Consider the following 21,347-nt stretch of genomic DNA (forward strand, 5'->3'; position numbering starts at 1 on the left):
TCTGTCTTTCTATCCGTGTGCTGTGTTATGTGTTTTGGAATCATGTGGGAGAATTGTCATGCCTGAAGGAGTGTGTGTGTGTCTGTGTGTGTGTGTGTGGTGGTCAGTGGAGCGAGAGACACAGCCCCAATGCTGATGTTGGCCGACAGTGCCCTCAGGACAGAGGAAAGAGCATGCGCAAACATGTACATATATTCACACAAACACACACACACACACGCACACACACACACACTGAGTCATTATGTAATAACAGGGCACAGAATCATAGAAAAAGAAGAGAGAGGAGCTGAGAGTGTAGATGTTTACTCTCCTACACCCTCTACTGGCCTTGCACTGCTCTTACAATTACACAGTCAGACAAACCCTGATCATCCACCTTAATTCATTATAAGTCTGCGACACGCAGGGAACTCATAATGCAAGAGCTTGGCCTGATGAAAACACACACACGTAGACATACACACACACGCACCTTATTGTAAGCTGATGTGGACCAACCATCCAATGTGTACTAGATGATGGATGAGACCATGAATTAAAAAACAAATTTTACTCTGAACAACTGTGTCACCATTTGCGAAAAAAAAAAGTCCTGACATAGTAGTTTAATAATTCATTTCTCTCCTGCTCCGTTACTTCCCTTCTGACATGCAATCACGCATCACGGACTATGGTTAAATTCCGTTATGTAAGCACTGGTCCGACGACATCCTCTGACCTCATGACATCAGATTGGGATTTTGCATGATGCATGTCCCACTCGCTCTGTGAAGTTTGATTCAATTTTGGATTACTCTCCACTCATCTACACAGGAAACTACTTGCAACCTTTCATGATATTGAAAAGCTCTATAACAATATTTTCTATCACCGGACCCCCCCCCCCCACCCCCCCAAAAAAAAACTAATGAAATTCATTGAGGTTGGCAGATTTAACTGACCTACTGCAGCAGTACGACTGTATGACAAAGAAGTCCAACAAATAACTGAATAATCAGCGCAGCAGGTAATACACTTGATCTAAAATGAATTAAAATGAAGTGACCCAATAAATATTTCAATAAGGTTTAACTGAAACTAATGCTATATGAACTATTTGAGCAATTCAGTACAGTTCTGGTGATAAGGTAAACCTAAATGTTAACAATAAAAACTGCACATGGTGATTCTACCTTCATCCAATTTAAGAGCAACGCCACAAATGTAATACATTAAAGTGTGTTTTCAGGTCTTGGGGATTACTACTGCATATGTGAAGAAAGTACTATGAAGCCTTTTGTGGAAGCGGCTTGCAGCATGATGAATTATAAACTACTACTCACATATAGTACTCCCCAAGGTCTGTAAACACCCTTTAATGAAATTGTAAAACTGGTGGATTCACCCTTTAAATCAGCATGACAGGTGTGACCTGGATTGCAAAACTATCACAGCGAAATTCATCTCTGATTGTTATTCACACCTTCTCCTGATGTCTGGTGGTTTTCTGCTGAATCGCTTCAGTGCTCAGTGTTAAAACTTTTAAAATAACAGAAAGCCCGGCTCATGTCGCAGATAACGACACAACTGAAAGACGCTGTAGAAAACATAAAGGTTGTGTCATTTCTGCTCACACATTAGGGTCAGACTGCATTCATCACACACAGAACGCAGTGAGAATCCTGAACAGAAGCGAAACAGTGTGAAAGCACTGTCTGTGGCCCATGTGAGTTTGAGCTCCCTTCATTTGCACCTCCCTGTGAAATACACTGCCTTTGTTTGGGAATCGCCGCTCAGTCGGTGACATGTTTTGTCTTTTTGAAATCAAATATTATACCAAATGCGGATTAAAAAACGATTGCGGATTAATTAGAGTGACTGTTTGTGATCTTCCATCAGAGGAGATTAGCAGCAATTATTGACGCCAAAACATCCCAAAACAAAGGCTTCACAAAAACTTCTTACACCAAGAATCACCGTTAAGGACCCAGCAGCCTATATTCTTGATCCTAACACCCCTGTGCTCCAATAAAAACAAGGCTTGTGAGGATTTAATCTAGACATTGTGTTGGAAAGTGATGATTGTCAGGATGAGCAGGGAGGGTGTGTGTGTGTGTGTGTGTGTGTGTGTGTGTGCATGTGTGTTCATATGGGGAGGGGGGGTGCTGTGGAAGCACTAATCTGGCCGTGTTTTGAAAAGAGTTTTATCCCCTCTGCAGGGGGTTGTGGAGACCCGAAATCCACGTCCTCCCATCACCACCCCCCGTCGCTCCCTACATGTACCCTGTGACCCCGCCCCCGTTAACCCTCTTTCCTTACTCCCCATCTTCCCTGTGCCTCCTGCTACAGAGGCTTTACAGTGATAAATCTCCAAGATACCACGTTTCTTTAGATACCTTTTGTTTACTATTACCTAGCCCTATGAATGAATGGCAAAATCATTACACAGCAACACTGTCTATTACCAACTGAGGAAACTTACTATAGGAATGTAGTGAGGTGACATGATAAATGATATATGATTTCTTTTGCAATGACTAATTTGTTAAACCATAAAAAGTCTCTTGTTGGAAATGTTTTTATCAGTGGGGTCCATTGGTCTGAGATGTAAACTAATTCAACATAAAGCTAACAAATAAAAACTATGTGCAGAGGCTTTGGCCAAAAAAAAAACCCTTTAAAAAAAAAAAAAAAAAAGGAACACAAGTAACATACAATACAAAATAGGCTCTAAGTATTCATTAAATCTTTGGATGTTCTTATTTTAAATAGACAAACATCTGTCTGTCTCTGTTCTGTTATGTTGTGGCCTAGCATGAAAACAGAGAGGCTGGTGTGGAGTGTGTGTGTCTGTGTGTGTGTGTGTGTGTGTGTGTGTGTGTGTGTGTGTGTGTGTGTGTGTGTGTGTGTGTGTGTGTGTGTGTGTGTGTGCGCACATTGGGGGAGGGTGGGGGACACACCCATCTGTCTATTTACAGCAGCATGGGGAGATTTCGCTAAATATCTAATCCATCTAATCCTCCTCACTACTGGCAGAACATGCCGTGGTGCCAAGTGACCCCTAGACGGTGAGCTAACTGTGTGCTATACTGCTGGGAAGGAAGAGACTTGTTTTCACCCACAAACAAGAATGAACGCGGGTAAACACGGAGGAGAGTTTGTACACAAGTGATGGATGAACGGATCAAGTTCATAAAGCGCGAAGACATAATAGATTTTATGTATACACACACACTTGAAACATACACACACACAGCTCATTGTGTGAGTGTGATAGAATGTGACCTCTCCATCGTCAGCGTAACTTTTCCGTGGAGATGGGCTGTCCTGTCCTGATCACATGTAAATTGCTGATTGAATTAGAGCTCTGTGGCTTCAGAGAGAGGCCTGTCTTTACAGCGCTATCACCTCGCATCAGTGTCACTCGCCTGCAGCCACAGCGAGACCGCACACTTACATCTCCGGACTTCATGTGATCCTATAGAGCTGGGTAGAAATGACAAGTTTCACCAAAGTTCCGTAAAGTTACGCTATAGGTGGCAGTTTATGTCAAAATACTCAGTTTCATTCATAAGAAGTGACAAAGAATGTTTCAAACTATCCTCTGAACAGGTGATTTCTCGAAGTGGAACCCTTGAGGAGTTCTGGAATGTCCCTCATAACAATGGAAATAATTTACTTTCAATAAAATCACCTCCATAAGTATGACAGAATGCATGATTGAAATATTTTTTGTAATGCGTTTTATGTTGACTGTGTGAAGACCACAAGCTGAAACACTGTAATCAGGCTGTTCAGTTTTATACAAGTGCTGCTGGAGTCTTTCACATGAATTCTCCTCTCATTGTATAAGGTATCACAGAACAGCTGGTGGTCAGGCTCCAGCAATGTCTTGTTTTGTTACATTTCTGTGTACAGAACTAAGCTAAATGAGATGAAGAGGTATCGATTGCTGATTTCCGTTTTAGCTTAGCGAAGGCAAACATGAGTTATCACCATACAAATAAAAAAAATGCTGTTTTTACCTGTTAATACTGAGCTTTGCTTTTATGCTAAGCTAGGCTAACCATGTCCTGACTCCAGCTATGTAGTTAAATGTACATCTTTTGCCTTGAAGCTAGCGTTCTTGATTTTTATTATCACGTGTTACCATTTCCATGAACTTTATGGATCCCGGCCCAGAACAGAACCTCATTAACTTTTGGTGCTGATGGGAAAAATGGGCAGATCCAGTGAGTCTTTCTCACTTTCTTTAACACTGCGAAACATTTTTTGACATTTTCATTGATTCTCATGGTTGCATGGATCTTAATGATATTTTTTAGCCATATTCAGGTGGCTGTTATCTATGTATGAGTACAATTTTATGAAAATAAAGATAACTGTTGGGCGTTGATTGAGGTATGTGCGCTACAGAGTGCCAGTTGTATTCTATGTTTTAAACCTTGTACTGAATACTTTGCAAGTACAAAACACATTCATTCATATTCATTCTTTAGTAAACTGCTCTCTTTCATGCATGTTTGTTTGAAAAAAAAAAAAAAAGGTTAATTAATTTAATTATTTGCTTTTACAGCACACAAGAAAACATATTTTTTATGTGGAAGTGTAAGGCAGTGGATGCTTCTGTTATCTTTTTCCAGTCTGCAGCAGGATGAACAGACTGTGGCTGGTAGATTGGTACCAGTGATGTTCCTTTTTAACCACAATTCACCCAAATGATTTTCAAGAGCTTAAGGCTCTGAAAATATCCTGTGACATGTGACCTTTTGTGCTGTGCATACTCATTATGCTAATTTCCAGCCTAAAACTAACAAAAAAAAAATGAAGAGCTCGTGGCAAATTGCTTGTAATGTAATGTAATTCAAATTTAATAGAGGTTCAGGAGCTAAGCCTTCTCCTCAAACAAACACCTGGCTGTCAGAGGAGCAGTGAAGTCTCCTCATTTCATCCACAGCAAAATCCTCCCAGCGAGCACATGTCAATCTCACAGAGCGCAGGCCCACGTACCGTTACACAACGAGTTTAATCTGCTGGCTTTAAACCCCACCACCACTCGCCACGCTCGCCAGCTCGCACTCACATGTGCACGCCCTCGCACCACACACTAACACACAAACAAACAAAAAATAAAGTGTTATCTGGCATCCTGTCGCACATCGCTGGGAGGGTTTACAGCGCTCAAGTAACTTCACCCTAACCCTAACAGCAACAACAGAACTTTGAGTGATTGTATGCTGTGATCAGAAACAGCGTAGAGCTGTTTAAGCATTCGTACTTACATCACCAAATGTAACTAAGATATCACCAAATGTGTTTATGCAGCTGCGTTGAGGCACGTTCGTCCCCTGCGCGCCAACAAAACACATTACAAGCACTTAAGGCTTCGTGTTGCCAAGATGGTGAGTGGTATCAGGATTAATTTACTTTCTAGTCTCTCGCTCAGAATGTGGCTGCCAACTCTGCTTAGTCACCTGAGGTAAACCTGCTGCTCATGTGGAAACGCTCGGCAGGGGCATGCGGCTTTCACTTTTAATGTGTTTGTAATAGCCGTCCAAGGTCCTCTTCCATTAGTTAGTGATGTGTGCCGTCAACTAGATTGTGCATTAATATGTTATGTATATTTGTTGATTTGGCTACAGAGGGGATTTAGGAAACTTGACATTCAATGTTTCTTGGGCACATTTCCTTGGAATATTTCCCTCAATTGGAATCTAGTCTCTTTAAACGATGGCATTGGCAGGTATGACAGATACTGCATCTACAATATGATTAAGTCACACAACCTACCGCTTTGCACAGTTTTGTCTAATATCAATGTTCGTTTCTGACAATAACGTTGAATCTTCAGAGGTCTATACATTTTCTGCGGAGTTCACCTTTTATTGCCCATTGTTGGAATGGAGAAAAAGATTCTTTGGTTGTTGATAATACTTTTGGTTGCTATTGACCCAGTCACAGAGGTTATGTGTCAAACTTAAACTTGCTGGATCCTACGTCTCCCATGATGCAACCAATTATATATTTTAAATAGACACTTATTGCCTTATAAGCACACAGGATAAACACAGACTTTTCTATTATGAATGTGTGATCTCAAATCCAGGATGCAAGAACCCTGATGATGTCACCATGACATCATTAGGCAGAGTGAAGGGCATGTGTGCTCTAATTTTTGAACCACACAAGATCATTTTAATGCATATGTCAACTGCACACCGCCATCTGTTATGATAAAAAAAAAAGAAAAAGAAAAAGTCCACAACATCTGCCTGCTGGATGGCCACTTTGCTATTCTCTGTTGATATTTTTACTTTAGATCTAGTTAGTACTGTAGTGATACGTTAATAAATTCAAGATTTAACAAGTTCCAAGAAGTTTTTATATTATCTCTGTTTATTTATTTCAACATTATCTAGTGTGTTTCACCTGCAGTAGAGAAAAATTTTAGCGAATATGATCGACGATAACCATCGTGCTAAATAAATCTAAGGAGTCAGATTTTCATCCAAATGTTGCGTTGCATGTGATTACTGGGAGTTGAGTGCACAAAGAGATGGATGCGCTGATTCCCCAGTCAGGCAGTATGATGTATATAAAAATTTGGACATTTATTTGTATTGCTGCTTCATGTAAAGGAAGAGTACAGTCTCCTCAAAGCTCCCCACACAGTGGAGGCGTCTGTGGGCATTTCAGTCACATGCTTCATGTATGTCATAAATGATTCACTAAGACTGTTTCCATTACATGTCATATCTTGTTTTTTATTATTATTATTCATACAACAGCAATTTAATCATAACTTAAAACTTGAGTTATTTTACAAAATACAAAAACATAAGTAGCTTTTTCTGGAGTGGTTGACTGTGTCCTGTTGTACATCTTTAAGGAAGAAGTCCATGGATTTTGGTTGAAAGATCTGGAGAAAGCTACCGGTGTTAGAGCGCTGTAATATTTCTTGACAAACATCAATTCAGTAATCTGCCCAATGCTTTCATCTGTCTGAAGCAGAGGTTGCCGGATGCAGTCTACTACCGCTTACAAGTCAAATGTTAGGATGTCTGGAACGCACATCAATAAAACACTTCCACCAGATTACTGTTAGTATTATAGTTAACAAACTCAAGCCAGTCATGACCCATAATGGCAGTTGGCTGCTGAAATGTGGGACTGTTGTTGCCAGCATGGACTATTAAGAGAACAGGGAATCAGTCTCACTGCCTTCTTGTCCCACTGGAAAATGGCGCAACTAATGATGATGATGATGATGACTGATTTTTTTTTAAAACTCCTTTCATTTGAATGAACAGTGTCCAGTTATAAATACATTAAAATATTAGAAGTTCCTCCCCCTTGTAAGCAAAGTAATGAGGCAGCTTAAGAATAAAATGACTGCTTAAATGATGAAATGCAACAGCAAAGTTCAGTGCTGTGATGTATTTCAGTGAGTAAGCACATTGTCTGTGCTAAATGCGAGAATGATAGGCCGGCGTGGATGTGGTGTGTTGTGTCTAAGTTACGAATAGAACAACTTCTATATGGAGAGTAAAATCAAAGAGCACACAAGATAGATCCAAAGAGCACTTTTACTCTTCTGCCAGACATATTATTCGCACAAACACACACGTACATCCACTCACGTAATATGTTCTCTTTGGAGGACCCTCAGGGGTTGCACTCTGGAGGAAACCTATTATCAGGTCAGGAGCAAACACACACACACACACACACACACACGCAGCAGAAATAAGGTTTTCAACATTCTATTTTAAGCCCAGATACAGCTGAATGAACTGGAGCAGAGCAGAAAGAAGCACACACACACACACACACACACACACACACACACACACACACACACACACACACACACGTGTAACAAGCACACAGGGAAATTCCTTCTTTCTCAAACACACACACACACCATTAGACAACCTCCACGCAAGCGCACAGTGCATCCCTATGGAGTAAAACATGTGTGCATGTGTCACAGCACAGATGGTGCAATTGGTCGCTGTAGGTGTGAGCCATTCAGATTGCAGCTAGCTGATGATGTCACATATCAGCGCAGCAGGGCAGCACAAATGTGATGTCAGACTTTAACTCGCTGCTGAGGCTGCTGCCACCACGACCCGACTCTGGATAAGCAGTTGACAATGGATGGATGGAATGGATGGACTTCAACGAGGGAAATCATATTTATGATAAACATACATAGATAGCTGATGATATAAAATCAGCAACCTCCTGAATAAAATCCTGAATAAGGGAAGATTTCTTGCTTCTTGGTTTGTTCTGTCACATGCTGAGACACGGTGTAACACAAGTAACAATAAAGTCTGTGAGCTGTCTCGGTGAAATCAGTTATAGAGAAACATGCATTACGTAAAGTTTGCATGCCTTAGCTTAACATTAGCTGCCAAGCTACCCATCATATCAGGCCATAGTGGGCTGTAGCAGCAAACCTTGAGCAGTTGTGATGTATTGCTATAATACTGCTATTTGAATGAGGAAGAGAATTTAAATAGTGTCACTCATAAGGTCTTCATCTGGAAACAGGTTGAACTTCGTAACTTCAGTTACGTAACACGTAGTTGTTTCAACCAAACCACAATGTCTTCCTAAACATGACCAAATAGTTTTATTGCCAAAATCTAACAAAACTGCAAGCACTCGACGAAGGTCCGAAGGAAAGATGTTGTGGGAGTGACTGGCAACCGACCAAGTCAGTCATTTTGGTATAAAGATGTGTTGCCTTGCTCTGTGTCACAGATGGATATGAAGCACTTCATGCTGCTAAAAATGTCATATTTCTGAGGGAAACTGAGGCAGATGAAAATAAAATCTGACTGTCTTTGAAACAATAGCTGGTGAGGCTCAGGGACTGTTTTCACTTTGCCACTGCATTCCTCACTCATTAAATCAACAGAACATACTTCACTATATTGTTAGGTCAAGCGTGTCTAAATGCATGAATTCACAGGCAAACAATGAAGAGCAGCTGCTAAAACAAGGACTCTGTGTGTTTGTGTGTGTGCGTGCGTGTGTGTGTTTGTGTGTGTTTGTGTACCACAGGCAAGTTGATCTTTTGCCATTGGTGATTATTGAGGGGGACAGTATACATAACTGCAGTTACATACATACATTCATACATAGAATTACCATTTCATTTGTGACAGTCTCTCTCTTTCTCTCTCTCTCTCTCGCACACACACACACACACACACACACACACACACACACACACAGCTTACATAGTTCATGTGAAAAATCTTGTGGCAATCTTTTTAAGCATAACCACTGAAAGGGTTTTCATCTCTCCATCCTGTCAACCTCTGAATGAAGTCACTCTCTCTGTTCATCTCACTCACTCATTTGCAAATGAACTGTTTGCCCAAAAAAGTGTTGTTCTGACTCCCGTGCAGAAATACCCTTCATACAATCAATCATGTGTTTCACAATGTGATGACCCTCGCCCCATCCTAGCTCAACTGAGCCTTTTCAAGAATTCCCCTTTCATACCCAATCATGATACTATCACATGTAACCAATGAACCTGTTTACCTGTGGGACGTTTCAAAAACTGGTATTTGGCTATCTGACACTCTCATCCACTATTCTTAATATGTTGCTGACATTTTGCTATTTTATAGGTTCCAACATTCTTAATTCCCTGAAAGAAGACAGAGTTACTTGTCACCGCCAAAACTGCAGTTACGTTACTCCGAAGGCTCTGATGTGAAAGCAAAACAGTTCAAAGACTCACACACAGTCCGCTGCATGCAGTTAAAAGATAGAGAGGGCTCTAATTAGTAGAATGATCTGCAGTCAAGCAGCAGTAAAATTCAAAGCAGCTGAGCTGTATAAGGCTGAGCTGGGCATGCTATTTTTAAAAATGAAAGTGAGCGTGGTCACTACTGTGACTCGTGTCTTGAATGGTATTTCAGCCGCAAATGTCTGCTTCTCTGAGGCAGGGCTGATCTTGAAGAAGAAAAAAAAAAAAGTCGTACCAGTTTAGCGGAGGTTTGGGTGGATCCTGACAACGTTCTTGTGCTTGGATGGAGACAGTTGTGGGACAGACTGAAGTTCAGCGAAAGATACTACAGGTAAGAAGTGTACTGAACTGTGAATATCATAAAGGCATGTGGTCTTATTATTGAAAGAAACACTGCAGTTACGCCATATAATTTAATCTACACACTGCCTCCCACAACGCTTCAGGACTTTTCTTTACTCATACATTTGTTTTTCTGGTGTGCTTGTTTATGGCCAAAGCCGTTCAAATCAGACAAATCTCTGTCCTTATGTTATGTAAAGCTATTAAAGCTTGGGTTGGTGAGATTGTAGAAACCAGCAAATGCCAAGCTGAAGTATTGAACCATAACAATCCTGCCTTCCCCAAACATATTAACGCTCCCCACCGGACTAGATGAACTGCCCTGTAGCTCTCGCTGGCAAGGTGAGGACAGTGTCTCAGCATAACATTACAACGGTATTATACTCAACATGAACAACAGACATTGCTGTTGTAAGAACTCACCACTGAGGCCTGCAGCAGCTACTGCTGCTGAAATGTTCTCTTTAATTTTTCTGAGCATTTGATTCATTGATTTCTGTTGGGCTGTAAAGTAACGTTTCATAAATATAACAATATTCTTTGGTGGTAACTATGGACACTAAGAGCTATGGTGGGTCAGGGAAATAAAACAAAACTGTATCACTAGATAAAAACAGTGCCAATGTCTTCCAGCTAATACTCTCTCAGCATATTAGCAGGCTAACAATTGCTTACTGCAAACAGTACAAGTACATTTGAGTTGGGAATTATATTAGGTTTACTTGAAGGGGGACCTAGATGTTTAGGTTGAGCTATTTCAGTCTAAATTAAGAAAAATATATAAATAGATAAATAACAGCAAGAGTATCACCAGATTCAGTAGGAAGGATCATTTAACCACATTTCATTATGATAAATCCAATATTGAGATATTTCAATTAAAACCAAAGTCATTGACTAATATCACCATTCTTAGACATCTAAATTCCAAATACTTGATTCTAAAAATATCAAGCATACCACAAGTACTTAAAAATTGTATTTAATTTGGCATCAGCTTTAGGGAGAAATACATTCAATGGAAGTTCTCCCGTGTCAGAATGAGTATTTCATCATACATCTCACTTTCCGCTGTGTCCTGTCAGATGACTACACAAAGACCGAATCCACAGCCGCTGAAATCTTGCCAAGTGGGACAAAATGTGATCAAACAGATCTGCCTGTGACATCGAAACATTTGAGAAGCACGCAGGAGCGGAGAACTGTCATGATAATTTGTCGCCGCTCTCTTTTGTCTGACCCCCCCCTTCCATTTCTTCCCCCCCCTCCACTGTCCTCTGCTGGGCGCTGATAACAGTAAGGTCTGGTGCTGGGATGTCGATTACGGGCCCGGATGTAAGAACAGCCCGCAATGCTTTTGTGTCTCACTTCATTATGTCTCTGGAGTGTGTTTTTGCCTCTGTGGCTTGAACTCAATAACAAACATGATCACAAGTATCAAACAACCACAAAGGTGGGATGTTATGGTATGATTACTCTGTATTGACAGAGTGTGTTGGGTAAATTAAAAATACGCGTGTTGTTGAGAATAATTATAAGTATATCCATAAAAAAATATTTTGTAAAGGCCCACACTTTTGTATTACTATTCTTAGAAATCACTAACTGTCACCACTATATTGACCAATGTAAGATAGAAACAATACAAAGAAAACCTCAATCCTACACAAGACTACTAGTCAGTCTACAATGCACTTTGTTTGGCCCTATGAAAATTACACCATTTGTTAGACTCTCGTTACGAGAAAAAACCCTGGTGGTTTGTCCATTATACGTTTTGTTGTCCTAATTACAGGACCTCTTGTGAATAATGACTATTCTTTCTAAGAAGCAGAGGGAGAAGTAATGGGTAGAGCCGCATAATGTTTTAGCCTAGATTCACATATACGGACTCAAAGGCTGAAGAAGCCTCAGGATTCCACTCACTGTGAACTGAACCGCTGCAGTCTACACGCTGGCGCTGCCCTGTTGACAAGGTCACATGTGAAATCTGCCTTTTCACATGTGAAAATCCCAATGTCACACACACGCACACACACACCCGCACACACACACACTCGTTTCAAGGCAGATCTTATTCACACTTTTGTATCGGTGAGTCAACATTAATTATCCTGGTGAACATAAAATAGGACATCAGTAGAGACTAAACAAACAGAGACCCCATCAGTGCCAAAGGCCTGATAATACATTATACAAGCATTTAATAAGTTCTGCTCTGTAAACTCAGATGGATTTATGACAGTCGTTCATCAAATATTTTCTTTGACAATGATCCCAACAATATCATCACTCAGTGGATGTAGTTGCCTAAATATAAGCAAACCTTAAACATACGGACAGCAGATCAGAAAATGCACTTAATCTTTCTTATAGTGGTCATTTGTAAGCAGGCCTGTGACATGAATATACTTCAGTGTAACATCTGAATGAGACTTGATTCTTTACTTGAATGTTTAGTGGTAGTAGCATCCATACATTTCATAATGGTTGATGATGGTGTAAATGTTCGACCTTCAGATTGCTCAGAATCTTCACAGAAACAAAAAATTCAGACATATTTACTATCTCACAAAATAAGCGGTCCAAACGTGTTGCTGGTTGCAACCTAACGTGTCTATCCAAACTCGCAAGAGTGCCCTCTGTCCAACTTCCCTCTTCTCATCTTTGTCTCCAGTCGTCCTACCCATCCCTCGGCTGGATGAGTTTGTAAGGGCAATGTACTGAGTCAAATCCACATATAAGGACACACACTGGCCATTAGAACACAAGTGGCCAGTGCAGTCTAATTGAGAGAAGATATAAAGGAGAAGACCTAGGAGAGGCCTGGAGGCTTCAGACAGCAGAGCTGCAGTGCTGGACTTAGTGCAGAGGATATGTCAGTTCAATGTGAGTCACTTCAGTGAGTCACAGAGTAAAGCTCATGTATGTGGAACATTCCTCCAGCCATTTCTGCTGGTTTTTGAACCTTTATCTGAAGCATATATGCTCTATTACAGCTTTATCACAGTCCACACTACAGTCTGATGAGTAAAGTTTCTGCAGACTGATAATGATGAGAGTGACATGAAATAGTGGATGGGAAACCATCTTAATAACTGATTCAGTTGATTTTGAGGGGCTGGGGGTTTGAAGGTAATGCTATGTTTAGCCATGTTCACCATATTCCTTCCTCACTCTCTGATGTATCATCAAATGCCATCCTAAAAGTTATAGCGACAAGTGAACAGACACTGTTCAACATTGCCTTGAGTGAAACTGTTCTCTGAGGAACTGTTGGAACTCTGTTGAAACATTGTGAGCATTTTAAGATTTTTAAATTCTTGACACTTTGGACACATCCAGGCTAGTGGTTTCCACATGCTTCCAGACTTTATGTTTAGCTAAACATTGTCTGACTTGAACTCTGCATTTGAAGAGTACTGCAGCTATTTAGCATTGCACTCCTATAACACACTCAAGGTGGAAAGTTAACAAAAACAGCCAAAATGGATGCAGTAAAACCAGAGATGTTGTATCAGCATAAAGAATCAGGTGTGTTCTACTCATAGAAACTAATGTAGTGTTGATACTCCAGTTTAAAACAGAGAGGAAGAGCAGACTACAGGTCTGTCTTCCTTAAAACCAAACACGCTGTTTTTTTATTACCAAACTTACTGCTGCACCAACCAGCAGTGACATCACTGAAAGACATTTATCAGACTTTACAGAACTCTATCTAGAGATACTAAAGGCTAGGTAATTATTTTTCAAATCAAGAATTAAGCTGTAAGGGCAAGTTGCAGTAGGAAGAACACTAACTGTCTTCACATGAGGCTCCAAATCCCAGTTTTGATCCAATGATTTTACTGGGTTCTGTAGGCAGACTACCCTCTCATCCAATTTCTCCTCTATTTTGTATGCTCTGGTTCTGTTTCCAGAAGACTACATAGGTTGAGTTTGAAAGCACCATACTACGAACCATATTTATGTTTGTTGTTTGGCAGCGACCTCTAGTGGCCATAATAATTATTACTTCAGCAAAAGAGGCAGTCATATAGAGAAGTTAAATAAAAAGCTACAAGTCAGCATTGGAAGGAGGTTGGGGATTAAACAAACACAGGAATTTGACCTGGGAGGAGATTGCTGTTCAAATCCAATGTGAAGCCCAAAGTCAAGGTAATTTGAATTTATAAAATAGTTATATCATGTAATTAACTTTTGCAAAATGTACGTACATACCTTTGTAATTGAAGTTACATACATTATTTAGTTATTTAAAACCAAACTGTGATGTTTTTCTAAATCTAACCAAGCAGTTTTCTTGCCTAAATCTAACCAAACTGAGACCATACATCAGAGGTCAGTCCACCTTGTCGCAGGTGTGCCACAGCGACTTGGGGTAGCTCAGCAGTAGAGCCAGCGTCTTGTTATTCGGAAGGTTGCTGGTTCAATTCCCATGTTTGGCATGTTAAAGTGTCCTTGGGCAAGATACTGAACCCCAAACTGCTCCTGATGTGACAGCCACCGCCATCAGTTTGTGAATGCATGTATTAATTTCTGTCAGTCGCTTTGGACAGAGGCTAAATGTATGCTGCAACAGTCATGTTATTTTGGTAACAGTGACATTTGTTGTTTTGGGAGTCACTGGCAGATTAATCATTCATTCATTTTGGTATGAGGATGTGTATATACTATAATATAATGTCTGCTTGTATTATTAATCAAATTTTGTCTTGTGTATTTAGATGGAATCAGATCAATACATGTTATCAAAAGTTCATTTCAGATTACAGTATCCCCCTACTCAAACAATAATGAATATTTAATCAGCTAAAAGTACATTACATGAGTCAGTACTGTAATAAAAGTGTAATAAAAGTATAGACTAATACCATTGTGGTCTATTAGTCTAATCCTATCTGATGATGCATGTATGTTTCACAAACTGTTGGGCACTTCATCAGTTTGAACCTGTCTCATATTTGTTCCAGTAAATGTGTTTGGCTATCCACAAGAGCAAGAGCAGGATATCCTGACGTTTCCACACACACACACACACACACACACACACACACACACACACACACACACACACACACACACACACACACACACACACACACACACACACACACACACACAAATGCACAACCTCCAAAAACACAATGCACCTTTCACACTCACTCAGACTGACTACATAGTTTCTCCATTATCCTGCCGGGCAGAATGAGCTGTTCCACCCTTACGTGCTCAAAGCTTGCTCTATCTTTAAGGATAAACTGTCCTCTGTATCCACATTTCCATAAAGACCCCCCCCCCCCATGCTCTTTCTCTTATTGTCTGTCTGATTCACCAACTGTGAATCGACCATACACTCTGACCATACACTGTCACAGTCTGTACATACACACACACACACACACACAGACAGAATAAACAGCATCACTTGAGCCGATTGGCTAAAAATACACAACCTTGCTTTCTCTCAGGGAGATACTCTCACCCTCATAGAGACGAGCCCAAAATACTCCCCTCTTCATTTCATTGGGTTTTGTTGCACTTGGTGCACGGCGGTTCCTCCACTGAAAGCCCCAAACATACACTTACTCGTTTTCCAATGACTGATAGACGCTCTTCTTCCTTTTCACCCAGACGTCTTTGGGCGTATTCTTGGATAAAACTACACAGAGGCGACATCAAAAGTTTCTGATTTTACTGAGACACCATAGATCCTACATATTAGCGCAGATGAAATGTTTGTATGAGGTGCGGTCACTGAGAGGAGATTCTCTCAACAAAGGAACTCGTGAATTAAAGCTTTAAAATGTAAAACTGTCAATAAGCAGCAGGGGGGGAGTTCTCCTTTCAATACAAACCTGCTGGGAATAAAGTTCCCATGAAGTCAAAGTCAATGTTGAACTGTTTTTATTCTCACTCTTCTTAATCTCAGCGATCGGCTAGTATCAGGCCCAACAATGGCAAAAAAAAAAAAAAGTTGTTTCGAGGGCGTTCTGAATGGTATTTTGTAAGTTCCCAGAAAACAATGCTAAAGCGTAAACCATTTACTGCTGCTAAATGTAGCTGAGGTTAGGCAGTTAGCTTGTAGCGGTGCAGCTAAGTTAGCGGTCCTATTTGCTGACTCAGCCGCAGGGGTGCCAAGAGCCAAATTGGGCAAGAAAAACCACGTCAGGGCTGTATTCTCTGTCATCACACCGGCTTCCATCTTCTGTTGAGGTCGTGTTGATCACCCCTGTCAGGCAGTGTTCACTTAGAGTCTGCCCAGAACTCTTGCTCCATGGTGGGGGGCCATTTCAAGGGAACTTTCAAAGGTCAAACAGGGCTGGACTAACCCCACTAGGGCCCTAACCCTAACCCCAATACACTGGTGTTCTCTGGGGAAGATGTATATTAACTAGTAGATAATAATGTAGGTAATGATGTATGTACTTTGGTATCGTAATATTTGTCATAAAGAGGAACACACCATAAAGATGATTGCTTGATGGCCCAACCACCCGGGAACAACACTCAACAATCAACTATCTCGATCCTGAATGTATCACATGCATTAACATACACACCAATCCAGCCATCAAAACAAAGAACAGAGAAACCCTGATTACAACACAAAGTAACTTCACTCTCTGCTCAGGACGCCATTACTCCACTACATGTCTACGTAGCAAATCTGCTGTATCAGTGTTCAAAATCTCATACACTGTACTTAACTTTTGAATTGATGTGCATTTGGAGTTGTTCAATAGCTAATGCTAAGTATACTTAATAACACATGAAATGTATCGATGTACATAACTGTACAGTATGAGTTGACAACATGCCTCACAGCAACATAGGCTCACAGTCAGCTGACGTTGCAGGAAACACCCACAAACATAAAGTCTAAAAATTGTCTTATTCTATTTTGAACAATGTACAAATATGCATAATAACTGCAGAATCATTGTATCTATTTACCAACACAGGACAGTTCACATTTCAGCTGTAACAGACTCACAATACCAATGCTTGTTGTGGTATTAGTGGTTGATATTGACGATCAAATTTGAAATGAACCGAATCGCCACAAAGTAACTGCTGCGGGGACACCCTGGGGTCCGGCATCCTGGGGCAGTTTCCCGCTTTGCTCACTTGGTAATCCAGCGATGGATCTGTGCGCGTAATGTCACACAGATTCTGAGCAAACTCTGAGAAATTAAAAGTTATGAAAAGTACTATGCTTTGCCACAGTGCTTTGCCAAGTTCCTCACACCATAATGCCACAGACATTGAGCTAACTTCCCAACATACGCCGTCCTCCATTGTTCTCTTTGAGTTGTCCCTGAGTCTACAGGGATGCAAAGTTTCTCACAAGACCGTTCTCGAGTGTTTACAGCTCTGTCAAACCTGCGGCCACTGCCTGCATGTTTCATGACAGTGTGAGAGGAAGCAAGAGAAAGACAAACAAAGAACGGGGGGCTGTGACAGGAACTTCAGCTGAGCTCAGTGCTTGTGTTGATGCATTTTAAATATCCCTGTTTCAGTTCTGCACCAACATGCATCCTTTGTGTGTGTGTGTGTGTGTGAGATAGGCTCTCCTCACCTGGGACATGGTGTTCAGCAGGACCTCAGCTGGCTCCAGCTCCTCAGCATGGCTTGTGAAACCTCAGGCTGGCTCCTGGTAGATGTTGGGGTTCTGGTGATAGAGGGGAGTGGTGGGAGAGTTCACTTCCAACACGCAGGGCAGCGTTGTATGTCTCGTGTTGCTGGTGTGTCGCAAACCCACACACTCACTCACACACACTCACACTCACACACACACATGGGCGCACACACCACCTCCTCCTCCTCCACTTCTATGACAGCACTGTCTTCTCAAACGATCGCTCTTGGAAATACAGTACTCCTCCTCTCTCTTTGCCTTCCCCTTGTTCTCACTCTCCTTCCCTCTTCCTGGCCACAACCTTTGTGGAATCCCCCCCCCCTTTTTTTTTTCTCTTTTCAACTGACACAGAAGGAGAGAATATGTCAGAGGAGCTTGTATCCCTTTAATTCTGCCCTCCACGCTCCTGTCTTCCCTGCTTCAGTATCTGGTTGGTTGTAATCTGGGCTCACGCCGCTCACTGCCTCTCCTTTTTCCTCCTCCTCTCGCTTGCTCTGCTCTCTCAGCTGCTCCCCCTCCTCCCCCTTCCTCTAAAACCCTCCTGCTTTTTCCTTCCCTCGCTGTGCCCAGCATTAGCGAGAGACAGAGGGTAGGGGAGGGTGGAGGGATCAGAGGGATAGAGTGTGTGTGTCTGTGTGTACCATGTGATCTGCTGGTGTAGTAGGATTCCCCCAGCAGCTGTCGCACTCATTCCTTCATGGTGCTCCACTATGAGCTTCACACACTTCCATTGATGAGCAGTGTTGGTAAACTGTCAGTAGAGCAGGATTACCTAAAACCAGCTGAATCCCTGCTGCAAAGTGAGGCACAGACAGAGATTTACTGTTACTATAGGTCCCACCCCAATGAGGTGAGGGAGGGAACAATGTGGGGTAATCTGAACGAACACATTTTTTAGAAAATGCCATAAAAACAATTTATTTATTTCCCTGTAAATTACTGGGATAAACATTTAGGTTATGATTTTCAATATTCGCACTTTTCACCTCAAAAGATTTGAAGTTTCACAGCGGATGTCAGGTAGATGTGTACACTCTGCCACTGTAAGTTGGCATAAGTGAATCATCTAACTGATCTCTGAATGTCCTACACCTCCTTTTATGCTTTTGTTCCAAATGAAAAGTAGCATGCTAGCTGTAGAAACATAATGTTTACATGGCAAGGCAAGGCAAGTTTATTTGTACAGCACAATTCAGACACAAGGCAACTCAAAGTGCTTTACAGGCGCACACAAATTACATTAAAAGACATAAAAATTTCATTTAAAAGACATTAAAAAATTGCATTAAAAAACAAACATTGAAAATTGCATTTTAAAACGAATAAAAACATTAAGAAAGAAACATGTAGACCCAAATAGAATACATGCATAGCGTTTGGGGTCCATGTGTCGTTTTACAAAATATTTTACAAAACTGACTACCTACCACAGGCTAGCCAACCTCCTCACTTATATTCAACCATGCATTATTGGTCTTTTTTCTTCTTCTTGATAATGCTCCATCAGGATGTATAACCATGTTATACATGTTAACACTGGGATGTATCAGAAGAGTCTTGAAGAAAGAATATTGTTACAGTGAGAACTTCTCAGAGGGGCCGAAACATCAGTGAAATGAATAGACTGTTATGATGAGCAAAAACTGTGTTTGGGGATCTTCCTTTTTCAAGACTGAAGTGACACTCTCCACCGTCAAAGCTGCATTTGAGTTAGCTGGATGTGTGAATATCTCCTTTGACAATCTATCATAAAACAAATGCATTTCCTTGCATTGAACACTGTCTGTCTGTAATTACGGCCACATAACGAGGCGTTAAACCAAATGTCTTCCTTCTGGGCTTGTGGAAAGAGCCTTTCCGGAGTTCTGTCGTTCACAGCGTGATGTGTTCATGTCCACATATCAAGTTTTGAAGGTTGTATAAGATGGTAATAGACAGGCCTAAACACTACAATAATAAAACACATTTTAACATCTATAGCCTTATACATGCCTTATATTTTTACATAGTTTTGTATTGGATGTGGTTGAATATTTTTAACATTTGAATAAGGTTATTGTTTTTCACATTCACAATAAACCTTTCTTTGTTTTTTTGGTCAGCAACTGGAAAAACGTCAAAGTCCCGTCCGCATTGCCACATATTGTGGGTAATTTGGTCAGTCCAGTGAAGTCTGCACCCTCAGTGCACTCTTTCATCAGATGGTAACCCTTTACGTCCCTGCAGCATTTTCCCTGAAACGTTGCTAGTGACAAACCGACAAAGAATTATCCCTTAATTCTGTTTTCCTCTGCTATACAGAGCATTTTAGTGTCTTTCAGTTCATTGTTTTCATTTCACAGACCGCTTTACTGTTTTGATTCTAACTTAGAAATTTCAACAGCTTGTTTCCAAGGTAAAACCCACATCCTGCCCAGCACCCAACAGTGGTTAGCAAAAGTTGAGAAATAGCTAGTGAATGGTATCAAGATGGTCTCCTCAGACTTGTGAAAGATGTTGTAAGAGGGGTAATTTTAACCCAAACCATGACCTTTCCCTAATCCTACCCATTTGTTTACGTACCTAAACCTTAAACTCTTAGTCAGAGCCTTGTCACATCACAAAATATCATACATTTTGAGAACATAATGAAGAAACAATGTGTAAAAAAGCAGGCAAAATATGTGCTCACCTTCTCATATTGACCATAGTGAACATGGTTGGGGCAGATCAAATCAGACCTACAACAACGCTAATGTTGCTGCAACTGTACATGTTTGCAAAAACTCTTGTAAAGTTGTATTTTAGAATTCTGTTTCAGGGTGTCCTACTGATAATCAGTGCAGTATTTACAAGTTTTGCAATATTATGTAATATCAGATGGAGAAAGTAGTTAATAATACTGACTGGGCTACTTAGAGTTGTTGGTGTTGACTGTGATCTTCAGGTTTAGGTTCAGTCAGTTTTCATTGTCGAGGCCTATTTGTCACACCACTGCAACAAAATTGAGTTAGAAATCACCGAATACTGACCCATTTGAACCATGGTAACCATGTTGTTACTTAATTGAAATACACATCAGAAACATGGCAACACACACATGTGGAGTCATTCTATCCTTGAGGAATGAGGAAAAGGACATCCTGTGGTGCTTCCCCTGAGCTGTATAGCTGGAAACTCCCACCCCACAACAACAGGAACGAGCGAGCTGGCGCGCTGCAGCGGCCCACTGTTCTCCACTCCACAAATCACTCTCATTACTCCTGTTTTCACAGTAGTTCAGCGCTAACAGACACGTGACTTGGAAAACAAACATCCAGCAAAATTATTCAATTTATTGACTTTTTTGCCTGTTATTTCCCTGCTGGTTTCTACTCGTTATTACTACTGGACACTACAGCACTGAACACATTTTTAACCTCTGGTATTGCTCAGTTTAACGGGGCTGTATTTAAACACCCTGTGACTTTACCCATGAGTTGTTAAGTGGAGCGCAGTTTTATCAGACGCATGAGATGTGGTGAAACTGTTGCTTGGTACAGAATCTTGTCGCAATTGCTGCCATAAATCTAAATCACATGCATATTACCATCAAACATAAAAGATAATAAGAGATGATGGTACACT

General features: G+C 40.9%; 1 protein-coding gene across 1 annotated transcript in view; it reads right to left on the bottom strand.

Moving 5' to 3' along the window:
- LOC119010143 (rho GTPase-activating protein 23-like) overlaps nt 1–18,153 on the bottom strand; it is a 63,323-nt gene extending 45,170 nt beyond the window's left edge. Inside the window, exon 1 of the mRNA XM_037082072.1 lies at nt 17,682–18,153. Coding sequence (XP_036937967.1) covers nt 17,682–17,690 — 9 coding nt within the window. The 5' untranslated portion in view covers nt 17,691–18,153. The remainder of the gene's footprint in view (nt 1–17,681) is intronic.
- Nucleotides 18,154–21,347: the final 3,194 nt, after the last annotated feature.

The sequence above is a fragment of the Acanthopagrus latus genome, chromosome 20 (genome assembly GCF_904848185.1).
Source record: "Acanthopagrus latus isolate v.2019 chromosome 20, fAcaLat1.1, whole genome shotgun sequence".
In the NCBI taxonomy this organism is placed as follows: Eukaryota; Metazoa; Chordata; class Actinopteri; order Spariformes; family Sparidae; genus Acanthopagrus; species Acanthopagrus latus.